Source organism: Convolutriloba macropyga, unplaced genomic scaffold, assembly GCF_964194025.1.
Source record: "Convolutriloba macropyga unplaced genomic scaffold, txConMacr16.3 SCAFFOLD_732, whole genome shotgun sequence".
NCBI classification, from domain to species: Eukaryota; Metazoa; Xenacoelomorpha; order Acoela; family Convolutidae; genus Convolutriloba; species Convolutriloba macropyga.
In genome coordinates, this window is record NW_027451823.1 from 49,787 (window position 1) to 75,806 (window position 26,020).

General features: G+C 34.0%; 1 protein-coding gene across 1 annotated transcript; it reads left to right on the top strand.

Moving 5' to 3' along the window:
• Positions 1–9,106: 9,106 nt before the first annotated feature.
• Positions 9,107–11,280, top strand: LOC142356973 (uncharacterized). The gene is made up of 2 exons (XM_075408707.1): positions 9,107–9,832; positions 10,133–11,280. The coding sequence occupies exons 1-2, from the start codon at positions 9,393–9,395 to the stop codon at positions 11,043–11,045; spliced, it is 1,353 nt and encodes a 450-aa protein (XP_075264822.1). The 5' UTR covers positions 9,107–9,392; the 3' UTR covers positions 11,046–11,280.
• The last annotated feature ends 14,740 nt before the right edge of the window (positions 11,281–26,020 follow it).

The window sequence follows — 26,020 nt, forward strand, 5'->3', positions numbered from 1 at the left end:
TTTCGTCACTGGTTATCCATTTTGTCGATATGAATCTAAATTTGCTAAGGTTGTTTCTACTTTTCTGGGAGTATTCAATTTTTTTTGAACACTCTTCACTGACTTAGGGATGTTGTCCAAATAGAAATTTAACTTTGAAGACTATTTTACCCGATTTGAAGATTATTTTATGGTTCACTGTATAATCGTTCGCAACTTGATGAAAAGCTTAATTTGCCTCAGTTGGTTGGCCGTTCACCTCAAAAACGTGTCGGATGTCCTTGGGTATTGACACCGATTTCTTGATTTTTGACACAAATTTGAAGGAGTTTTGCTTCTATGTAAAGGCATCATTTGACATTTTCTCGCTACGTTGACTACTCACCTGACCTTATTAGGCTTGAGCGGATTGATGACAGTGTTATGCGGTAAATACCAAAGCAGTCTATCTTTAGTTTGGTTAAATTCCTTTTTTCCGATTTCTTGGAAAAAAAGACTCAGCTTTGTCATTTTTCATTAGTTTCATGATAGCCAATGGAAAGTAGAAGTTGCTTGGTAGCTTCACATCTTTTTCTCGCAAAGAAGACTCTTTTCGTAACATCTATCATTGAATCGTGTAGTTTCAACCAGAGGCTTGATAGCTCGTTTCTTTTCTTGTGAAAGAGTGGTGATATCACCTTTTGAAGCATAGAACTCAATATCGCAACCATTGCTTAAATGACCTTCTATTTTGTCGTAACCTATTGAACTGCCCGTTGCAGCAAATTTGCAGCTTGTCTTGCTGGAGGGGGACTAATCATGGCCATCCGATCTTTCATCTGAGTGTCAGCGAAGTAGGTTTGTCTTCTGACCTCTTGATTATTAATGAGTGATGAACGTCGTAGCAGTCAAGTCATGTACAACAAAAAAAAAACTTGAACTGCAAATGAGTTATAAACTCACCATGTAAGTTATTCAGAACGGGGTAACGGTCTTTGGATTCTTGTGGATCCCTTTCTAGTCAACAGGTTGTATTTTGTCAAAAAACGGATTTGCAGGAATTGCAGTGTCATCGAAGCTCACGGCTTATCGTGAACTCTCAAAACGGTCTCAACTGTTTGAGTTCTGACGTTTAGTGATCCTAAGATGCTGCTGCTACTGAGATGGACGCAAGGATGCTTTTGGGCCTTAAATTTGAAATTCCGACTCAATGGTGTTGTTTCCGCTAAAACTTAAATTTTTCATTGAAATAGACAGAGGTCATTTAGGCTTAAATCTTGTTTCGTAAAATTAATGCACACAACTCGGAGTCCTCCTTCTGTGATGTTCGTTGCTAAGGCTTTGGAAGCATATGAGACAATCATTGTCGCTTCCCTATGTGAGAAGTCCCTGTGCAGAAGATTTTTGTGTAGTCTCAAAAAATTAAGTACACTGAGTGTTTTAATATTGCAGTCCTTTAACTGGTGACAGGGTCAGAAACCATTGAAACACAATATGAACTTCTGATGGCACTCCCGCTGCTCGAGTACGTTAACAACTTAAACTTTTCGCATGCGCAAGTAGTGTGCTGTCCATCTTCAACGGTCCGCTTGTTTTCGGTTCATTGTTTTCGGAACCACAGCTCATTACTGGCTGATATTTGAATATGGGAGCATTTCGATTTGCTGATCTCCTATTCTTGCTGTCAACGAAGCTAATGCTAGAATTTTGCATGAGACTCCGGCTCCTGCTTCTGGTTTGCTATGCGGATGCTCGAGGCATATGAACTGTCTGTTTAGAGCACTCGTTCTGCTGATCTGTGTGTGACTCTGCCGGTCTCCATATAAGAACTGAGGAGTTTTGGTCTCCTGAATTGAGCTTCCGTATGGCTGTAGTTGACTGAAGGGTAAATTCCCGGGTAATGTTTCCACCCATTTATTGGCTGTCTCTATTTTCCAGCTTTATTTAAAGATTTATAGGTTTTTAGTGAAAACAGGGCCCTTGATCTTTTCTTTTTCTATTCAATCGTTGGACGTTATTGCTCTTCTTCTGCTTCCGCTTTGTTTGTTCAATTTCGAATTCTCCCTCTCTTTGACGCAAATATAGTTCCATTTCATGTTCTTGCTGTTACAGACGCAGTTCTGCTCTTTTTCTGGTTCAGTAACATCTGCAATTGTTCTCGTGCGTAAAATTGCACACTTTTCGCGTTCTATAAAAGGTTGCTCTGCTTCTTGTTCGGTCATCAAGAGCTCAATTTCAATTCGCTCAATTTCAAATTGCTCCGAAATGGTTGATATGCATGCACTGATATTTTTTATTCTGCCGTTAGCAGGCAACTGGAAAGGAACGTCATCAATTTCTGCCTTCAAATTGATGAGCTTTTTGATTATAGTCTGATTTGGATCAGTTTCCTTATTTGCTACCAGCAGTGCCGGATTTTCACAATCGTTGAGCTGCTTCCGTTTGAACCAACTTGGATACCAAACGTTATCAATGCTAATATTGACCACCTAGGGTGTCATTATCTGGTTTCACCAATTGGCTCCACTATGCGTAGTTTGTATCTAACTTGTTTAATAGCTGTTACAGTTTGTTGAGCAATGTTTGCTTCAGCGATTGGCTAAAAATTTCTATTCTTTATCTTTTTTGTTCTAACGCTTCTTTATGATATGTCTTGGAGGCGGCATCGAAAAAGGCGTAGCATCTGTCGTTGTTTATTAAAATCTAGTTAATCTTATATATCGAAGGAACATCGATATGGCTTCTTCTCCAGTTAAAATGTTCTGCACTAAGTGCCAGGCTGCCTTCTATTTGGCCGTGATGTCGTGAGAATAATCTGAGTAGGTCAACTTGCCTTTTCTCCGATATCTTGAGTTGAATACTTGCCATCCAATTGATTGTTTTTTCAGTATCTGTTTTGACTTTTGTTGGTCATCGGCGCTGTTCCATTTGTCCGACAAATTGTAGTTAAGAGTCCTTGCTGTCCATGTTAATGTTTTTTTAGTGGCCCTGTTCGATGGACACAATATTGCGGCTGCTTAAAAATCTCTGTGAAACCTAATCTACACATAGTGGTCCTGGAGTTTTACTCCAGTGTGATGCTTTTCTGTGAGTTCAATTATCTTGTTAAAACTTTTATTTGTTTGGTCGTTCAAAAACATTGCAGCTTTTTTCTTGACAAAACGGTTAAACATAAAATTATCCTTAATGATAAGCTATGTTCAGTATATGGTAAGATTGCTAACTTCTTTTGTGAAAGCTCAATTAATTAACAAACTTTGCGGTATACACGATCGGGCAAAAATAACACATTGAAAAAATTAAAAACAAATATCAAATCATAAAACATGCGTTTTTTCACATTATATGGTGGATTATATTGCACCTGAAATTATGATTCAGTTCTACTTGCTGTTTTCACGTAGTTCGTATAGGTTACTCATTTAGATTACGAGCTGACACGTTTGAACGGTCAAGATCTCTCCCTAAAAATGGAAGTTGGAAGTGGTGGTGGAGGGGGGGTGTACAACTCATCAATTTTTCAAAAATTTTTTCGGATCTGGATTTTTTCAAGCTTGCACAAACTTCAAGTTTAAATTTTATTCTCCACTTCGGTTGAACTAATAGCTCATGGTCCTCTTCAGTAGTGGCGCCAATAAGTCGCTTAAGAACATTTTGTTTCAACCTAGTTGGCAGAAAATAGATTATATATACGTGTATAATGGAATGCACGGTGGACTGGTCATCCTTAAAAACATTTGAGTTTGGTAGTTTGGCATTGAGTAATGGTGACTTGACATTGAGTTGTTAGCAACAATCTCCTAAAGCTCCATCTAAAAAGTTTGATCTTTAATCACTAAACTGTTTTCTTTTAGTTATTTTTTTACTTCTTATGCATCTCATTGAGAAAACGAAAAATCCGTGAAAATGTATATCACAAACAACAATATCACCTCATTTTTGGAATTGCGATTATATTTTAGAAATTCTTTTTCAGAAACTAATTTTTACAAAATTGGAATCAATTTTCTGTTTCACGCTGTATTTCAAATATTTGGAATTTTTTAGAATACTAAGTTGAATGAAATATCCACACTTTTAAGATTGGAACCAGCATTTTTTTAATAGAAATAATCAATTATTAGAAAACAAATGAACACATTGCTTCATATGTTCGAGCAAAAGTTCCTCTACAAAAGACCGCATTTTTTAAATAAACCGGCTAATTTTTTCATCAAATTGTATTAAGTTCATTTTCCACATAAAAAGTTAATAGATTTTTTTCGTAAATGAAAAGAATTGTTTCGTTTTTTTCTTCCCTGTGTTCAAATCTTTGGCAATGTAGGACTTCTATTTGATATGTTGCTTTGGAAATTGTTTGCATTGCTTAAAAGCCACGATCACATAAATCATGGTGGTTGTTCAAAATACAGCATTGCTCATCAATATTCAAAAACAGGACAAGGCCGTTAAAGGAAAAAATATTCAAGAAGTCCAGACTTCCCTAAGTTTGGACCTCTTGTATAGATTTGCTTTTTTGTTTGACTTTATACAAAATTTATTGCAACCAAATCAGCAACGCATTCACAAAACATTGTGACACAAATCTCATCTGCAACTTTCATCAGCAATCTTCTCAGTTTTGTCTTGGAGTTTTACAATGGCGTGGTGCTTTCAATTGACTATTAATCTTGAAACTACTATTCGCTCAGTCGTTCAAAAGGACTTTAACTTTGGTTGATTAAAGAGAAGAATACCCTTAGAGATAAACTATCTTCAATTTTGCACTGGATTTTTCAAAGATTCAGTCAATGAGAGGTTGCGAACTTCTTGTATACTTTGCCAAATATAGGATCTAGCAAACTTTTGACACAAAATGTCTTTTGTTTACTCGGGACACAATTATTTTCTAAAGGAGAGTCAACTGCTCTTCGTGACAGAGTCTAGTGACTCTATATGTAATGCTTGTACTTTATTCAAACAATTTTTTCTGTTGATTTGATGGCTTACCTTCCGTTTACTAGTAGCGCCAACAACAGTACTTTGGGAGGGTTTTACAGGCTAGTTGGCGGTTAATAACTACAAAATCTATTTAGTTGAGCATTTATGGCCCAGTAGAACAAATTTGATGCTACCTTTGTCTTTAAGTTTTAAAATTGAAAAACTTTTCTGAAAATTTAGGTAATTTTTAGAAATCCATACTTTTAAAAACGTCTTCAGCATTATTTTAAGGAGATAATCTAATAATGGCAAAGAAAAGAATATTTGGTTCAGCTTTTCCTGCGAGAATTGATCTAAAAGGAATTATTCATATTCTATAAGTCCGGCTATTTTTTTGATCAAATTTTCTTGAGTTTTATTTTATTAAAAAATCGACATTTGTTTACAAATGCAAAGAACTATTTTGTTTTTTTCCTGGTTCTTCCCGGTGTTGAAATTTCATCTTTTGCATCATAAAACGTTTGTTTAAGATATTGGTTTAAACATTGTTTGCTTAATAGAGGAGCAATCATATAAAAAAGGCAGTTATTCAAGCAGTGCTCAATGACATTCAACAATAGAACAAGACCGTTAAAGTTTTAAAAAAACGAAATTCGAAACTTTATTCTTTGGAATTTTTGTAAATTTTTTGTTTCAAATTTCTATTCAGAATTCAATGTATCCAATTCAGCAAAAAGTTGACAAGTTATCCTGACACGTTCCTTATCGATCTGAAACAACTGTTAACAGATGTTTTGAGTTAGACCACAGTAATGTTTTTTTTGCGCTTGGCTAAACTAAGCAACTTTTTTTTAACTATGTAAATTTTAATTGACTCTGCTTTTATTTGTTGAGACCTGCTGGCGTTCATAGAGAAATGTTTACCCATTATGGGTGATGTTTAATGTAAAGTAGTAGTCAACAAATTTCTGCAAGGGAAAGAGATCATTTGTCAGTTATGAGACTTCTTGCATACCTTTTGGTTAGCTTGTCAATCAATATTTAATTTCACCAAATTACAAAAAAAATCACGAAATTCACGACCTACAGATTTTTTGAATACTAACAAAAACTGTTCATTTTGTGTTTGGTTATCCTAATCAAAACTTTTTAGTTGGTGCTTTATTTTTTATTCTCTAATTATTTCGATTGCAGCAATAATTTTAAAGAGCTGAGAGATTCTGTTATACGAACACTCTTCTTATTAAAGATTCATATTAAAGATTTTCTGGACTTCGAAAAACATACGTTCCAATTATTTTGCTATCCTGATATTTGACAGCAGTTTAAAGATACGTTACATTGCAAAGCTATACCAGTACAAAACATTTTCCAGCTTAGATGAAATATATTGCTATTTTTCGCTGCGAAATCCTGCATAAATTTATTACTCCAGGGAAGCTGGGTTAAGGAGCGGAACTTAAAAGTCAGTTAAATTTTATGACAGATTTTCAGGTTGACCGTAGCCTGACCAATGTTGGCTGCAATGATGGTACCAAATGATGGTGAAAGTTACAGACGCAAAAAAAGTGGCCATAGTCACCAAAAAAGAGCATTCATGCTCACTAAATGAACAGTCTGAGATGTGGGGAATAATAGAAAAAGGACAGCTGAGAACAGCTACTGTTAATGCAGACTCAAAGCCTAATGCTGCTCCGTTGCGATTACGCAGAAACACATTTATATATTTATGACAAATTTATTATTTTTTGCTCTTTATATTTCTTTATCAGCGAAAACCATATCAATTAAAAACAATTGTTCGCCGTGCAATGAGTGGCAACTCGCCTTGTTTTTCTCATAAATACAAATTCCATTTTAATACAATTTTTCTTATTTTCTTTTCACTTTTAGATTTTTGATTATCATGAAACAAGCAGCTGTGCAAGTGAACTAAGTGCAAGCGCTATATATTGATAATGTCAACTGATAACTGGATCAGGCAGAAGAGAAAAACATTATTTTTCATTTTTGTGCTCCTTCCCAAAAAAGCAGAAATTACTGAAAAAGTTATTTAGTGTGAATTTTCGACCAAAATGTTTTCTAGACTAAACTCTCCCTATTGGTCACTTGGAAGCAAAATTTTGAATTCAATTTTTGTAGTGGTTTTTAGCAAAAAAAAATTGCGAACCAGAAAAACATTGAGTCATAGAAGAGTGAAAGATCCCACTAAAAAGATTTTGGTAGCCTTTACGGTTATTCGGCAGTTATAAAGTTCTCAAAATGTTGAACACATTTTTCTACCCATGCAAATAATCATTCGGTTTTACAGAATTATGTGGATATCGATTTGGACATAAAGTAGGCATTAAAGTGCCCTAACCATTAAGTGAAATTTGTTGTGGCAAAAATGAATTACTTCTAGCTTATTTCTCAAAAAATGGGTGTCAAATTTTTTCTCAATTATTCTCTTATTTAACACATATGTTGAAAAAATCATAGCATTAACATTCCTAATTGTTGCTTGCAAGAAAACTAAGCTAATTTTAATTTGAAAAGGATACTTTTTTTCCATTCAACATTTGTTCTTGAAAAAAAGATTTCGTAAATAATTTCTCTAATTTTGGGATACTAAACAAGAACCTAAAACAACAAGATTTGATTAAAAATGTGACTTTTTTATTACTTGATTGTCTGGTATTTATCTACAAACACCTGTTCACACTTTTTTCAATAGCTCTTTCTGATTTGTCGGAGTTTTAAAATTTGCTCAGAATGACTTAAATAAATATATAGTTAATCTTTTTCGTATTCGTAAATTGTTACTTGTCTATCATACTGTTTTGTATCTATAGATGTCAGTGACTCTGAAATTTAACATGCAGTAGGCGTTTTCTTGGGGACCACGATCCTGTTATTTTTACGCCCCTCATAAAATAACATGCTATTTGCCTTTGCACAAGGCAATGCAATAATTTGCTTTTTTTAAAAAACAGCTCTCGCATTTTTTCATTTTGTCAGTTAGTTATCAAAACAGCCAAATTTAACCTTGAAATGAAAAAGCATTCTACAAAATGAAATCATTTTAATTAAAGCAAAGTGACATTACAGAACTTGCGTGACCCTCTGAAGTGATTGTTAAATTAAATAATTAAATATATTTTAACCCCATTTTTATCTGAACTATCCGAAAAGGGCAACGCGTGTTGAATCTGGGCAATATACAATTATATATATATATATATATATATATATATATATATATATATATATATATATATTGATAAATTAGGTAGTTTGTAACAATTTCTAGAGTTCTATTATTTCATTGTTTCCTTGTACCTTCCAGTAAGTTTTCCCAATTCATTATATCAGTTGTATCAAAAACCATAAATTTCTGTAGTATGCAAAAACCAGTCTGATCCCTAAATTCAATCTTTCGTTTGTATTATAGTTTATGTAATATATAAATAATTTTGAAATTCAGCTGACACTCTATTTTTTCATTGCTTTCATAAGTTCACTTATTTCAATTTTCAGTTGTTATAGTTTACTGAATGTGAACGTAATACATAAAATCAAGTGAGGCTGTGTTTTTATATTGCTTTCTAATTTAATAGCGAAAAAACACAAGAAAGTCGTTATGTGCCAGACAACAATAGCCGATTATTAAATAGAGAAAACATCAGATTCGTCTCAAGTGCTTTTTTGCTCGAATCTGAAAAATTAATACATTAACGAGAAAAAATTTGAAGAGTGCTCTGCGTTTATTTATTGACAGTGACGTTCTGTAGAGGCCACCTAATTTCAAATAAACTTAGTCCTGCTTGTATTTTTTAAAAATCATCAGCAAACTTGACAGTAATCATAAATGCAACCAATGTAACAATAAAACGACACAGTTGTTTCACTCTGAAACGTGCAATCGTTCTCGAGAAGATAACTCATGGGAGAAGGAACTATGGGAGAATATAACCCATCAATTAGAAACAAATTTGATATATGGAAAAAGTTGTTTCGATGTTCCAAAAAGTGAAATGGAAGTAAAAAAGAAAAACTTAAACAGAGGAAAATGGCATTACTTGAGAACTCACATGTTGTTCTTCGAAAAAATGTACATCAAATGAATTTTAACCATCATTTTTGTTGAAGTATGCAAAAAATCGCCAACGCATGTATAATTAAAAACCACACCATTATAATTAAAAACCACGCTTTGTATTACAAGTTTTGGCCGCCACCAGTAAGTTTTCTCAGTTCATTCGTTCAGTGATTTTACATTTGCTCTGATTTTAGATTGCTTTACGTTTTAAAATAAAGCAATCACAAGAAACTCAGTTATCTGTCAGACAATAATAGCCCATATTTTTATGCAATAATTATAAGTTTCGTCTCACGTGCTTTTTAACCTCAAAGAGAGAGTTGTTATGCAGAAAAATTACGTTTTTAGTCTGTCTACGGTTATTTTGCGATAGTGAAGTTCTGTAATAGCAGCTAATTAAAAATCAAATATTATCTGTTTGTAATTTAAAACAATGAATAGCAATATTGGCGGTAATCATAAATGCGACCAATGTAACAATGAAACAACCGAGTTGTTTCACTGTGAAACATGCAATCGTTCTCGAGAAGATAACCCATCGGAGAAGGAACTTTTGTGTGACGTTTGCGTTGGACCTCATTTGCAGCGAGGTCATTTGATATTGGACAGAAAAGGTTACGGGCCTTTAGTCTGCCCTGAACACAAATTGTTACAGCAAGAATACTGCAGAACGTGTGACCTTACATTCTGTAGCAAATGTACACGAAAGCACAGCAAGCATGAGTTTGATACGCTCGAAAAAAGAGGCTCCGAATTGAGAGGGCAAGTGTTCGAGATGATAACAGAACTTGAGCTCGGTGAAAAGCCGCTCCGACTGAAGAAGGAAGAAATGTCAGATGTTATTGAATCACACAAAAAGGAGCAACTTAAGCGGTTTGAACTTTTGGAAAAAGAAATTGAGAAGCTGCGGCAATCTTGTTTTGAAATTGCTGAAGAAAATGGCAAAATTCTTTCTACTGACTTTAAACAATTTTCGGTAACTGTTGAACAGACTGTTGATTTACAGAAACGATTTCGCGATTTGTTAGGCTCATCAAATGCCCGCTTGTTGACAGATTTTGAGACAACCAAAAAGCATTTTGAGTTTAACAAAAGCGTGAGAGAAAATCTTATAGAAAAAAGAGGACAATTATTAATGAGCTGTGCAACAAATTTGATTACCAAAAAATTTAGGAGGTTTACGCAAAAGTTGAGATCAGATCTTATGTCGATTACTTCAATAAAAGAAGAATCAAAAATGCCAGAGAGAGTTGAAGAAATGAAATCGAATTCTTTGAAATCAAATGAATTTTACTTTCAAGAATGGTGGGTTGATCAATATTTTAAAGTTTCGACTGGTGATGGTCAACTCTGTGTTCAACGTGTTACTTGCAGATCTTCTGGGTTGGTTGCATCAACTGATACGGAAAGAGTGACTGAGTTTCAGGGAAACATTGATCGATACTTTGTATTCAAAAGGCCGTTTGGAAAATTTTTTGAGGAATCAAGATTGTTGCTTCTTGTAGGCAGCTCCGCCTACCTTTTTGTATTGAAGGAAGAACTAAAATTGAATCAAATCACTCCTATTCGGTACAAACATGTCTTGTGTCCATATCGGGGATTTACAAGCTTTGATTCTATTAATTGGTGTTACTGGGATGAAGAAACAAAGTTGATCAAATTCACCCATGATGATGAGTTCACAATCAAGTGTGACGCACTTCCTACAGTAAAACGAAATGACGCGTATCTCATAAGTACGCTCATGTTCATAACAGCTGATAACAATGTCATCTTCGCCAATGCTCATGAAAAGAAGTACTGGATTATTGAAGTTGGAAACAATAATAAAGCAATTAACTGCACAACCTCATTCGATGGTACCTTAGTTCTCCTTTGGTGCTGTGACGATGAATCTGTATTTATAACGACACTGAAAGTTGATAAATTCCAACCCCTTAAGAAGTACAAATGGGATACAGAGTCACTTTTCACTTACATTGAATTGGACAGTTATAAACTGAAGTTGAAATTAATACCTGGAGTGCGAAACTCATCTGGAGAGTACGATCCCTACTTATTCTTTTCGGAATTTTGGTTCCCATGATGAACAGAAATGAAAACTGCATATTATTAGTGTCTCAAATTTCATATCTGATTCAGGATTCCATTCAAGAAAAATTGGCATTTTTTTGCTTCTTTACTATACTCAGTTACAAGTACTAATAATAATGATAAATAATTTGTAGTGAAAATTGTATCTTTATTAAATAATTAAAGTCTAACTCCAACAAAGTAGAGAAATACTACCAATTGACGTAACTAAGTTAAACATTCTGCTACTGCACATACCATCTCATAGCACAATTAATCAATCGAAGACAGATCAATAGCAGACGGATTGAAACGATTTCACTTACAAATATTACATTAGACTGTTACAACTGATTGACCGTTAAAACCAAAGGGGAGTTTGTGGAGCTATTGAACGTATTGAAAAAATTGGCTATTTTCAGCCTGCTCTATAAGTACTCAATTACTACTTCCTCGAAACCGTAACTCAATTCCTCAATGAAAAATTTTACTAGATGAGTTCTATCTATTTGATCTTGAGCTATGTTTGTCTCAGCTAGACTCGTGAAGGGTTCTAGTTATGCTTCAATTAGATGCTCTTGACTTGTAATAGGTATGCTGTTTTTTACCTATTATATCTGCGTATAGATTTTTTTAATGAAAATGTGTTTGTGATAATTATACTCGCTGCTCATTCATATCCAAATCTGGATTATTTCTGGATTTATACGGCATTTCTTATGTGCAGAAATAGGCGAAGGAGAGAAACCATTGAACTAACAAATCAATTAAAAGAATAATATAACGTTTCATATTGGGATTAACCGCTAGCGAAGAAATTTTCCTATAAAATAAAGTTCTTCGAAAAAAGATATAAATTTGTGAGTAAGATTTTGATAACAAAGCCCTTTACGGATAACTAATAGAGGACGTCAACAAGACAATGTTTAAAGGAACAAAAAATTTCGCGAGAGATGTCAGAAATAATTTTTGTTACAGGTTGGTGACAAAATTGTGATCAAAAAGATATTTCAAAGGTTTTCCATACTTTTTCATCAGAGCCTTTCAACTAGTATTCACTAGTGTTGAGACTTATTTGGAAGGAATAAAGATATTTAGTTTCTAGTCATCTAGACAAAAAAAAAGAAGTGACTCTTACAAACTTAGTTGAAATTTCCAATTCTTTTTCTGAATTGAACCAAAGCAAAATCTACAATAAGTTTTAACACTAAAACCAGCTGCTTTTTAACTGAAACCTATAAGTCCGACAATTGTCATGTTAGTATCCAAAAACGACGTAAAGGACGTTTTAAGTCGTTGAGGAAGAATCCAGAAGAACTACATTTAATTGCAGTCAGTTTTAGCAGTTTCTCATTTCAGCATGATTTATTTTTTCGTTCAACTTTGTTGTTAAAGTGTAAACCAGAGACTTTTTAAAAGCTTTCAAAAGAATTAAAGTTTTGTTTTCCAGGTAATTTTCCAATCATCCCGATTAATTTGCATGCAATTTAAAAAAAGTCAAAAGAAACTGTTGTGTAAGTTGATTTGAATAATTCAAACATTACATCAAAATAACTTTTGTTAGGAAAGAGTCAAGAGATTGAAAAAGGTGTCTATGAAGGCAAGAAAAAAATTTTGTCAAACTACGACTTATTTCTTCTAAATGTAACTGTTGTTTTTTGCATTTTTAATGACGTTGAATGAAGAAAAACGTCGCAAAAATTCTACTTGGCAGATTTTCATTGAATACTGTTTGAGTAGACTCAGACAAATACTTTCTCAAACTTGTAAGACACCACACCTGTTCAAAAATTTTAATCTAAGTCCTGGCAGTTTTAACAAGATAACTGCCGTTTTACCCACCTCAATATACTTCTGATGAATTAGGATGAGAGATCTCGAACCTAATCTCTCCAGAACTGAGGCCGAGCGTGTTACAATTGCATCAAAGCTCTCTTGATGCAGCATCTTTGTTAGTTTGGTATTTTGAGTTTTAACATATCTATTTCTTGTATTTGAAAAAAAAGATGAGCATCAATCTACCAGCAATTTTGCCTGATTTTGTCTACAGAGCTTTTTAAAATCAAAATTTCCCAAATAAGTTTTTTAAATATAAAACAACAAAAACAGTAGAATAAATGAAAGACCTTGAAAAGAAACACAAATAAATTTGATTGACTAAACTATACATGACTCACACTCTATATTGAAATTAGGATGGTTGTTTCATAAGATTTTAAAAGATGAACTTTTTTAAAGCAATTTTGTTTATTTCAAAGAGCATACTTATTTAAAGAAACTGATAAATTCCTTACAAAGCCGTGAAAACTCAGAATTATTGTTTCCCTTTTTTATAAATACTGATAAGATTATGGCCTCTACCCGAATAAAATCTCCTTGATGGTCGAACTATAATAAATTATTAGCAGGAAATGATTCGGTAGAGAACAACAAAAAATCTCGTAGAAAACTATGAAATTTTAAGCAAAAGAACTTAATGTTGCTTTTTATTGTTCATATTCCAAAAAACGTCTTAAATATGTACACTTGCTGATAATTGCTATTTACGGGCAGGCATGAATTTTTGGCGATTCAGTTATTATCGTTAAGACCCTATCAAAGATAACTAACTAATTTCTACTGAGAGCAGAAACAATAAACCATTTTTATGTTGTCGTTTGTTTTCTGAATGTTCTGAGTATAGATTGTTCAAAATAACTATGAGTGATCATCCTAAGAGTACATTATCATTTTTTATAATTTATGCTTATTAACGAATGTACCATATTTATCTGGAACTAAATCTGGAGATAATTCTTACATTTTGTTTCATTTATCATTCTTACCGTTATCAACCCGTAAATGCTGATTGCATTCATTTGCGTTCTCTGTCTCGAGCTGGCTGAGTTTAAGCCTACACAAGATATTGTCGCAGAACACTATTCAAGGTAGCATACCTTAACAAACTTATTATTACGATAAAGAAGGAGAGAGAAAGAGAGATGACATGGTCATGATTTTTGATATGTGAACTATTGCTCTTTTGCATCAGTCTCTGATTTTTTAACCAGACAGTTACTGTTTCCATTGTAGCATGCAGAAACAAGGCAGAGAAGAGAAAAATCCATCCAATCTTCCACTACCAAAATTAAGCTTTCTTGAAATTTTGGTTCGTTTAACATGTCTCTGTTTAGTATATGTTCATTCTTTCCTTATCTTTATCAGTTTAATAGCGTGAGCGTGTGAATGCCAAAAGAGTTTGAGATTAAGAGAAGTTGCATAGAGTGGTCGAACAGAAAACACAATTTCTTTCCAAATGGTCCGTCAATGTAGTTCTTAGAAAGCTGAAAATTGCATAGTCTAAGTAAGATACTTTTATACTTTTATTAAACTATAATTTATTTTTCCTTGTATGTCATCTGATCTAATCCGCTTGTTTGAGAGATGAGCGATTTACTAGTTTTTCCCCTAATTTTCAACAATATTTTAATAGTTGGTTTTGGTAAGTTTTTATTAAGCAGAATTTTACTCAAAGTTTTCGTGCATTAACTGTAAATTTATAGTACAACAATTTTACGCAAAAGTGATAATAAACGACGAAAATGTATCACTGAGCTGTTGAACTGAAAACTCCAAAATTCTGTTCATTTTTTTTTAAAAAAAGATTGGATTTCTTTTTTCAGAAAAGAGTTCAAGATGAAGACACGTTAGGCAAGTGAATGAAACTTAGCTGTCTTCTGAAAACTATTTTAGTTTTGTTTGAATTTGGGTTCTTGGAGGTTTCATGTGTTGATCAAATCAACATTAAAGTATGCAACAGTTGTTTTTTTTGGAATTGATTGCCTTCATTACAAACCATAATGAAAAATCATGGAAGTAATTTTCTTAAGACAAGTAATTAATTTCTCAGAAATTTAGCTATATACGGATTGAATGCTATCGCTCATTATTTTTTGAGAAGTTCACTGCTCTTCATGCCCTTCGAAAGGTTTTTCCCTCAATGCTAGGTTTTATGTTTTAACATGTTCTCTTATTTGAGTTTTTAATTCTGTTGAACTAATCCTTCTGTTGCCTACAATTTTGGGATTCTTACTTTAAACACACAATATCAATTCAAATGTATTCCTTTCCCTTGACAAGTTGAACTAGTGTGCATGCAAAATTCCAAATCTCATATCTTCATTATCTCAGAAAAATGGCGACATGTATCGTCATTTTCTAATTATAGATTGCTTAAGAAACATCCAAAACCAGATGCGATATTGAAAGCGTCCAGAGGTACCATGTTTTGCGTTAATTTTATACTTCGTTTTCGTTTTTTTCTTAGCTGTTTTTCTTATTTTTTCTTTGAAATGTAGAAATGGTTTTTCGGTTATTGTTATTCCTTTGAAGTCCTCTCTATTGTTCGCTGCTTGAAATTGTTTTTCAATTTGGGCAAGTTTCATGATTTCACACATTCAATTTTATGCAACAACCAAATTTTGTTTTTAGACTTTCGAAAATTGAATATGGTCTCGAAAAGTTTCATTGCAAGTCTATGCTGAAAAGGATACATATTTTTGACTGTTTGCTTCATCAATTTTTAAAAAAAGTCTTTTAAAAATTTGTAAGGTTATCTCAAATCTATGTAAGGAAAGGCATTTTTTTCAATAATGTAATAGTTTGTTCCCCGTGAACATTTTCCCTTTTGCCTGATAAAAGAAAGGTTTTTATACACTAATATAATTGCAAAATTTTCTCCCAAAATTTCAGTTTTGAGCTGCAGAAAAATTAAAAGGTCGGCTTGTGAGTCAGTTGAAATAAAATTACAGAGATAATATTTCGAAAATAAAATAGAGCCATAAATACGTTTTTGCGCAATTAATCTGCCAGACGATGGCGGAAAAAAAACTTTTTTTTAATCTTCCCTAAAGTGATTACGCATAATATTCTGGAAAGCATTAAAAAATCTCGGAAAGCTTATGAAATGTAGAATCCTTCAAAATGATATCACTTTATCCTTTATTGCTTTGTAACAACGCCATTAACGTTTGTTTCTCTCAATTCGCGAGACATAAATTCACTTTTGAGAGTTGGCTCGTAAGTACATTTTAGCAACCTATAAGATTGCGCTAATACTAAGTTGTTCTTTTTTGGGCATTCCAAATGTGATGTCTCATGAAGTGTGCTGTGTTGCTTTTATTGTGGTATGATCTGATTGTTGACTAAGATCACTAAGTTTAACGCTTTGCCTAAAGCACTAAAAAACTTCTTCTTATAATCATTAATATTCTGACTAAAAGGATGCACTATTGAAAAACTTCCGCAAAGTATATTCCGATCTTTTCCGTTTGTGCCCCCCAGCTTAGTGGGCGCATGTTTGCACCCCCCCAGACGCACGTGCAATATTTTTACTTGATAAATTTCTAAGTAATGACACGTGCTCTGTAATTGGGGGCGCATATCGTACCGGGGGCACAAACGGAAAAGATCCGTATATTCAATTTGGACAAAAATTTCTAAAACTCGTCCATTCTATCATAAACAAAATCAGAACTATTTGCTTTTCTTATTTCAAAGCAACAAATATTTCTTATTTCAAAAACAAATATTTTTACATTTCTTATTTCAAAAACAAATATTTTTTTTTGCTCGTAATCATAACGTTAAAAAATTGGTTGTGCGTAATAGCCCATATTAGTCTACCAAAAGGTCTTCGGTTTATTCACGTGCTCTTATTATTAAGTTGAAGCAAAAAAAGTTGAACAGTTTTTGCACACTTTTGACAATACATATCTATAATTTAAATCAACAAGCGGATTACCAGATAAAAAACAGCTTTCTTTTATTTACAGCAAAATTACAATTTTTCTAACGCGTTCTTTTAACTTAAAACTGAAACAGTTTTACATTTAAGAAAGAAAAATTACATCTATTCTGTCTCCCCTGTTTCCCTGTTCAAAAAACGTGCTGCAATACAGGACGTCACTAGCTGAAAATTAGCGTGTGAGTTTGGGGGTGTAATATATATATATATATATATATATATATATATATATATATATGTATATATATATTTATATATATATATATATATATATATATATATATATATATATATATATATAAGTAGTAAGATAATAGGGTACTAAGATAGGGGGGTTATTCTTCGAATTAATACGTGTGATAATAGGGGTTATCCTTGGCGTCGCTACATGTAAAACACTTGATTACGGCCGTGCATGGGTGATGCATGTGAACTAGCTTTCTTCTGGATGCATGTAGTTGGAAATTTGCATTTATGTGGCCAGAGTTATTTTTGAGTGAGCGTTTATAAAATCATTTGCCTACCATTGCTACAGTTGATTTGAAGAGTATTCACAAAACTTACAAGGAAATCGAAAAAGAGTATTCACAATGCGGTGAATGATTTTTATACTTTTTAGCTACTTGTCTGCATTTAGATCCTGAGATTGATTTAGAAATTGCCGTATCTACCAAAAATTACGACGATATAATTTTGTTTTTACCTTCAAACTCATTAAACATACGTTCTTCGAGTGAGCAAAGATCTTTCCTATGGGTATCTAAATTCCTTCATTGTCTCTTTTGGGAGACAGGAGAGTACCCTTATCATTATTTGCAACAGATTTTTCAAAGTATTGTTCTTCGATTCCCCTTTTCTGATTTTTACGCAAAAGGATTAGAAAAAACGGAAATTTTACGGCAGCTGTTACAGAGGAACGTTATCAACTTGGAAACTTTGTTCTGCCCAAAAATCGAACACTTGAAATTATATCGGGAAGCACCTGTTTGTAAATTACATGCATTGAGTTGTCCAAAACGACAGAGAAGTGGCTGACGAATGAATCGTCGGTTAGAGAAACCAGCTCCGTCTCTACTGCAAGTGAATTTGTCTCCAAATTTGACAGTTTACAGTTGCATAACGCCTGAAAATCAGTTAACGGTTACTCTTATCAAGGAAGAAAAAATTTACACAAGAGGCCAAACAGTTTTTCAAAATCAGCAGACAGCAGATTGTGTGTGCTGGTGCTGAAATAGTTGCTTTCAAAAAGTATTTTTTCTCTACTGGAGTACTTTCAATTATACCATGTATTTACAAGAGAAAATGAAAAGGTTGAAACTAACACCTTTACCTACGCCCAAGCTTGCAGTACCAGTTCTGATGTCTCTGGACGATGAGACTCTTCCCGATGACATCAAGCAGCTGATTAAAGAGAACAATGTAGAGTCAATTGTTTTTAGAGATAAACAAGATTCGATGAATGCAAACTATACAATCACTTACAAACAAGGAGACGAAGACTCTGGATATGTTTGTGATGAATTTTTTATTGTTAAATATTTATGTAAAAATTCATGGAAAGCAGTTCATTTTTTGAATAATTTTATTTCAAAATTAGTCAAACCGAAGATCAATTAGATTCGGGCGGAGGCATAACTGACTTGGTTTTTGACACCGATCATCAAGAAAGATGATCTTGGAGGTTTTGCAATTCGAGATTGCCTCGATCAGAGGTTGTATACTTTACACAAATCATTATAATAATTTTCCTTGTAACTGTATCTCTCACGAAGTTGGTTTTTTCAGTCTTGACTGTGAAGAATCCACATTTTGGTTTTCACTTCTCTCTTGTACAGTTGGATAAGCACTTCCAAATCAAAAGTTATGAATAAAATTGTTTCTACCACTGACCGGTTGTTCATGGCTGTTTGCGGGCCATCTTGCTGCGAGAAAACTGAGCTCATTTTCAAAATGTTTTTAGTTGGTACATTTCTTTCAGAGTTTCGAACAATTTATTATTTTCATCAGCATGATCAGCCAAAATTCCAATCGTTACAGAAAAAACTGAATATATATTTTAAAAAAATCTCCAATTTTGAGCTGATTTCAGAGTTAGAGAACTGCCTTCTTGTGTTCGATGATTCATGTGAAGAAATTTCTAATGACAGAGAATTAGCAACCGCAGATCGACATAGAAACATCAGTGTAATTTATGTTAAACACAATTTGTTCCAGCAAATCAGATGGTCAGAACAATTGATCTAAACACAACACATATCATATTGTTTAAATCACCACGTGACACAGAACAGATTAATTTTATCGGTCGACAGTTGAATAATGCACAATTTTAAAAAGAAAGCTGTGAGCTCAACACCAAAGAACCATTTAGTCATTTATTAATTGATTTGGATCCCAAAACATCAGACACCTTGAGCTACTGTTCAAATATTGTTCCTCTAGGTCCATCAATTTTTTATGTGCCATCAGCTAAAGCCGTTATCACAAACTTGAGCGATGAGAAAGAAAGAAGTTTGTATGCTGGGGCGGCTGCTAGACATACCGGATACAAATCTAAAAGAGAAGTTCGAGAAAGCTCCAAATCATTTTGTTAAACTCCTTTGCGAATGTTTGCTCAACATTGTCAATGGTAATGTTCCAATAAGAAAAAGATTTGTAGAAGGTTATGAAAAATCATTCAGAAAGCTTTTTTTTTAGACAAACAAGTTTGAAAGAAAAGAGGCAACTTTTTGCTAGAGAAACAGATTTGGTCAAAACTGTTGATTTCGCTTGTCATCGTTATTTAACAAAATTGTAATGCACACCTAAGAAGTCATTTTATTTCCAAAACGATTGTTTGCTTCACATCAACCGGTAAAAAAAAGAAGTTTGGGACATTCCCCTTTATGAACTGAAAGCCGCACAGCTGTCTCTTTTTCGCAAAAAAAACAGTCCAACTCAATGGAAAAACCAGAGAAAGCACTTAAACCAGTTGAGACTGCAAATAAAGCGATTGAAACAGAAGAAGAAAAAACAGAAACCGTGAGCGAAGACAGCGAGATTGAGCCTGTAGTGAAAAAACAAAGAAAAAGTGAAGATTTTGACTCCGTAATGATACAACTAGAATTTGTGAATAAAAACCAAATCAAAAGATCCAAAATCATACTTGATTTGACTACCCAATCTGAAACAGTCACCATAGAGTCGAATGACGTTATTCACTTTAATAAAGAAACACTAGGCCTTAAAGCTTCAATATTTCTGTACAATCTACAGCAGCCAACTAAAAAAATTGACATTGAAAAATGCTCAAAAATTTTAATTGCTCTTAATATCTCTCCTCATCTTGTTGCAAATACATATGCCAAGCAAATCTTGGAAGCCTCGTCTCAAAGCGAAGAAGAATTTTTCCCAAGTAGAGAACAGCCCAGTCGACAAGAGCTCTTCTCTACTGGAGAACAACCCAGTGGTTCAAAACCAACCCAAAAAAGATATAAAGAAGGAACGGACCAAATGACAGACAAAGAAGAGACCAGTCAGAAGATGTGGTCTTTCTTCTCCTGAAGTAAAAAAAATTGGATCAGTTTTATTTAAAAGGACCAGCTTCGTATGGAAGTATAAAACGACTACAGACTCAAAGAAAGCTCCCTATAGGTAAAGTCCTGTCCTATTTGGAGACAAAGCCGTCTTTCACAAAGTACCGTTCAATTCGATTAAAATTTCCTAGGCTTAAAGTTTTTGTGAAGGACATTAACGAAATTTGGTCTCTAGATTTGGCACACGTTGATAAATTAGCAAAGTATAACCGCAATATCAAGTATCTCCTAGTAGCGGTTGATTTTTTGTCAATATATTTACGAGTGGAACCTTTGAAAACAAAGCATGCAACAGAAGCAGCTGAAGCATTCAAAAATTGATCAAAAACAAACAGCCCGAAAAAGTATGTGTTGACGTTGGGACAGAAATTCTCGGAGAATTCAAACAATTGTGTACCAAACGCGGAATTCATTTATATAGTACTAACAGTGAAAAAAATCAGCTTTTGCAGAGAGGAATATTAGATCTCTCAAAACAATAATTCATCGGTATCTCAAAGAAAAGTGGAATTATAGCTACATTGACCAATTAGACCAATTTATGAAAACAATCAATTCAAGAGTCAATCGAGTATTTAAAATTGCTCCTAACAAAGTTACAAAAAGGATGTGCCACGACTAGTGTCATTGGCAGCCCAAACAAGCTCAACTCAGAATCCCAAGTTTTACATTGGAGACTTTGTGAGCATAGTTAAAAAAGATAAAGTATTCAGGAAAAGTTACAAGCAATCGTTCACAGACTAAGTCTTTGAAATAACGGGAATACCGACATTAAGCCAACCAACATACTCCTCAGTCGACGCAAACAAGGAACCAATTCAAGGAAAATTTTATCAACCCGAATTAAAACTTCTCAGGCTCCCTCTCGTTGAAAATGTCCGACAACCGGTTTGAAGACGAGTTTACAGTTCACGTTGTTTCATCCGCCTCAATGGAAATATTTGATTCAAACATACTTGCATCATTTCGTAATTTTTTAATGACAAAATTCAACTTGCAGGTGATGGGAGAGTGGCGTTAAGTGAAATCATATTCCCATCAAAAATGGAAAACTTAGTAAACGGAAATCTAATTGTGTACAACTTAAAGATTATGAAGATTCCCAAAAGATGTATTTGGGGGCTAAAGTTCTTTCTAGACCTTATATTGGACAACAATTAAGCGAACAAATGGAATGCCCCATTTTTCTTTCAGTGAGTTGAAGAGCTCTGGAAAATATGAAATCTTAGTTGGCAAGTATGAGGAAATTACCTTTCCCAGCGAGGAAATTCCGAGCATTTTTGGATTTAAGGGTATTCCGGACGGTAATGTAATACATATTGGGTACAAAATTATTCCCAATACGAACAAGTTTATGAAAAGTGATGATACGAAAGCTTATTATGGGGAGTTCGCAGCTGACTTTTGTGCTGGAAAGCATCTAATTTTCATCTACACTAACATAATTGAATATCAATACGTCGGTGACGCTAAGGCTCCTCTTTTGCGAGTCATTGATTCGAAACAACGTCTGAAAAACGGTAATGTTTGTGAGCTTGAACTAACTCATCGGATAGTTTTTACAAATTTAGACTATAAGAAGCTCCTAACCAACACAATTCAATCAATTTCAACTGAACTGAGAACGGAAACAGGACAATAAGTTCCTTTTTTGGAACTGGAAAAACTATTCTAACACTACAATTCAAAAAATTTTCCTCCTAAAATAGATTCTTATTTTGCTAATCAAGCAAAGTCTTTGCCCCACTTCTCTGGACATTATCGTCAAAGAGGAAGTGGTTTTGGAGCTCTAGCTGCAGGCATTGAACGTGTTGCGCTGCCTTTAGCACGTCATTTCATTTTGCCTACATCGAAGCGTATCGGGAAAGAGCTTTTGAAACAAGGTGTTCCAGAAATTTTGGATGCAGTCGGAAGCAAAAAATCTCCTAAACAGGCGTTTAAAAATACAGTAGCAAAAACTGTTAGAAAACAGACAGGGGGATCTCGACAAAATATTTCACGTTGGAGGAAGTCAATACGAGTCAAGCCACAGAAAGCAATCAACAAACGCTAAAAACCATTTCAACACACAGAGCTCCAAAAAAGGAGTCGGTCAGACTTTTTTGCCCGAGTGAACGATGATTGCTAATTTATTACCGTCAGAAGCAACTCACAGTTCTTTGGATTGATTCGAGAAACCTTCTCTCTTAGTAACATTCGATGGTAGCTTTTGTCAAAAGCTGGCCCATTCTACAGTCCAAATGGACCCATGTTGGAATTTTAAGTCGCCGGTGACCGAAATAATTTATTGACTTACAGAAAATTTTCTTGGAAGTGAAATGCAAAATTGTCCAGTCATCAGAAGCTGATTTGAGATATGACGCAGGAGTAGCAACATACGTTACAAAGACAGATGCTCCCTATTTTTGTAATAATGTGTTACATTCACTCTTCTCTGACTGTACAGTGTCTGCTGGTGGACTAAAAATTTCAAATGCTAACGGAAACTATGCTCATAAAAGTTTTATTGAAAAAGAATTTTCACATATCAAAGATGCAAAAAACACCTGGTTGGCATGTCACGGCTACTCATACGAAGAAAATCCAGGAACGCTGTCAACTGGAGAAGTGAACAGAAGGAGAACCTTAGTGAGGTAATCAGATGAGTGCACATTCTACGGTAAAGTTGAAGTGGACTTTTTTAGCTAAGACAGACATTTGCTAAGTGGTGTGACACTTCGTATTGCATTTAGAGGTCAATAGATGCTTTTGTTATAATGTCTGACGATGCAGCTAAGCACTACAAAGTAGAAATTGTCGAAGCTAATTTGTATGTGCGCAAGATGACAATGGACGATGATGTTGTATCGGCTATTGAAAAAAGTTTATTAACAAGTCCAGCTTCGTATCCCTACCTGGTGTTTCTAACAAAAACATTTCTGGCGTCAACGGGTCTCCACAGTTGGAAACAAGAAGATATTTTTGCCAGAGAACTGATTCGTAGACTAGCAATCTGTCTGAACACTAACGAACATTTTCTTGGTAACAACAGACAAAACCAATTTATTTTCCGCAAATTCGAACTCGAGCAGATTCATTTATCACAACGGTTTACCTGTGGCAGACAGTCCGATATCAGCAAGCGATGACAAACGTCTTTATTTTAATAAAATATCGGATTTAGCTTACATCGACAATTGTCATGGAATAATTATGACAGATTACCAAAACCATTTCATAATGGTTTTTGATTTGACCAGCACCCAACAAGCATCCCACGACTTTAGTTATCCTGTGCTTACAAATTCGTCAATTTCTTTTGAGTTGAAATTTTCTGCGGCCTTACCGAACGATATAGAGATATTCATTATTGGCGAAAAAGCTAGCACAATTTTTGTTGATAGCGCAAGAAGAGTATCAAAGAATCAAATTCTGACAAATTAATGATGGATGAAGACGATATTAATGATTTAATCCAAGGCTGCACACTCTTAAATATAAATTCCATGGTGTGTTTGCTGCCAACAACTTTCCGGAAAAAATGAACAGAAACAGCTTCCTTATTGTTAATGCAGCAACTGCTGAATATATTGGCACCCACTGATTACTGTTATGCAGAAAAAACAATCAACTTTTGTTTGCCGATCCCCTTGGTCAGCCCATTTCATCGTACAAACATCTATGACAAAGAATCATTTCTGTTGCCAACAATCAAAACATCTATCAACTCTTGGAGAATCAACCAATTCAAAGTGCAAACTCTAAACTTTGTGGACTTTTTTGCATTTATATTGCTCATTTTGTTTTCAATGCTCAAAAACTTGTAAATATTAAATATAATGAATTGATTCGTTTTGCTTTTCATATGATGTTCTAACCTTAACAACTTGAAAAATTTATTTTTTTTTCAAACTTTACTTTTACTTCATACACAAAGCGAACTCCCAATAAATCAGAATCCATATTCAATTTTCCATATCCACTCATAAAAAAATCCATAATTTGACAAAAAGCACCAGAATGAGGACAATACAAAATTGTTTCAACTTTTCGTAAAGTTTCACTATTAACAAAATCAGTTTGATATTGTTTTGATGGAGGCCGGACATTGTAGATAGTACTATCATAGCATCATAGCACTCTGTTTGGTATTGACATTTGTTTTTTTTGTAGAGCTGCTTTTCGATAAATTGTTGTTGTTAGCAAAAGCTGGCAGTCTTTTGCGCACTGACTTTGCATCGATTTTTTCCGCGGAACTGTTGAATTCGATTGCTAATATAAGCTTTGAAAACATCTCCATTAGTCTCCAAATTTGGTGCAGTCCAAAACTAGAATTTGAAACCTGTATAAACGCAAGGCACAGGAAAGCTCTGATATCGAAAGCTCTGAATTTGTTTTCGAAAGTAGTTGTATCAAACAGAAGGTGATAATGGGTATTTACTAAATTGCAAAAATCGGAATCAAAATGTGCACACACTGCATAAAAATTTCCAATAGAAAAGCTAGGTCTTTCTTCCACAATGAGAAATTTGAACTGTTTCTGAAAAGTATTTTGGAGAACGCTCAAACATTGCTTCAACCATCGTTGTTGACAAGTTCTTTTTGAATTTTTGGTTTCTTCGCTAGTGGTGGTTTTGCTGCTGACTGCTGATCAGCCACTGAATTCTGTTTTTTGCTAGCTGAGCTGACCAAATTTTCAAACTCTCCAGAGTTAACGAAATTCTCTGTTCAAACTCGGAATAGTCTGTTGCTTTTTTGAACAATTTCAGAAATACAAATATCCCTGTCCTTTCATAGGTTTTCAGCGTTGCCCTGATTAAGCCTTTATCAGTTTTGGAAATATCGAAATAACAATCTCCAAATTCTGTGTCTTTAGTGGACGTGAAAGGCATAGTGTGCAGCTTGTTTTATTACTTTCAAGTGTTATAATGTGCACAATTCCAATTTAATGAGGCCGGCAAGTTGGGTTTAATTGAGTTTCGTCAAACTGCCTAATTAAATCCAAATGATTTGTGAAGACAGGCTCAAGTACGCCTATGGCGTACTTGAGTCAGTCTGTTGTTCACATATTGCATAATTAAGTTCAGCTGTGACCTTATATGAGACAAAAAACATATGTTACCCTAGGTATGTACTTGACGTCATTGAGGAGTGCAGTGTACACTGTTTATTGAAATTATATGCAGACCATATGTTTTGGTTCTATAGAGAAAACAGATGTGACCCTAGGTGTTTGTTTGGTTCAGCAGTGCAGTGTACACTGTTTATTAGAATATGCGGACCATATGTTTATAACTTGGAAAAGATGTGACTCTGTGTGTGTGTGTGTGTGATATAATTAGAAGCACATGTAAACCTACAGCAGTAAGGAAATTCCTATAAGAATAAACATGCACCAGTGTACTATTAAATGCTAATAATAAAATATAAAATACGCTCTAGATAAGAATTGAGTCAATACACACTATAAGGTTTATCAACCCGTGTATAATAACAAAATTTAGAGCATATAACAGAGCATATACACTACCAAAATTAAAACTAAATTTGGCCCCAGACATAAATTGTTGAATTACACAATGTGCTTTGTAACTTTAAAAACAGTTATTCATTTTCTTTAAACCTTGCGTTCAGTGCACTTTGCTTTTC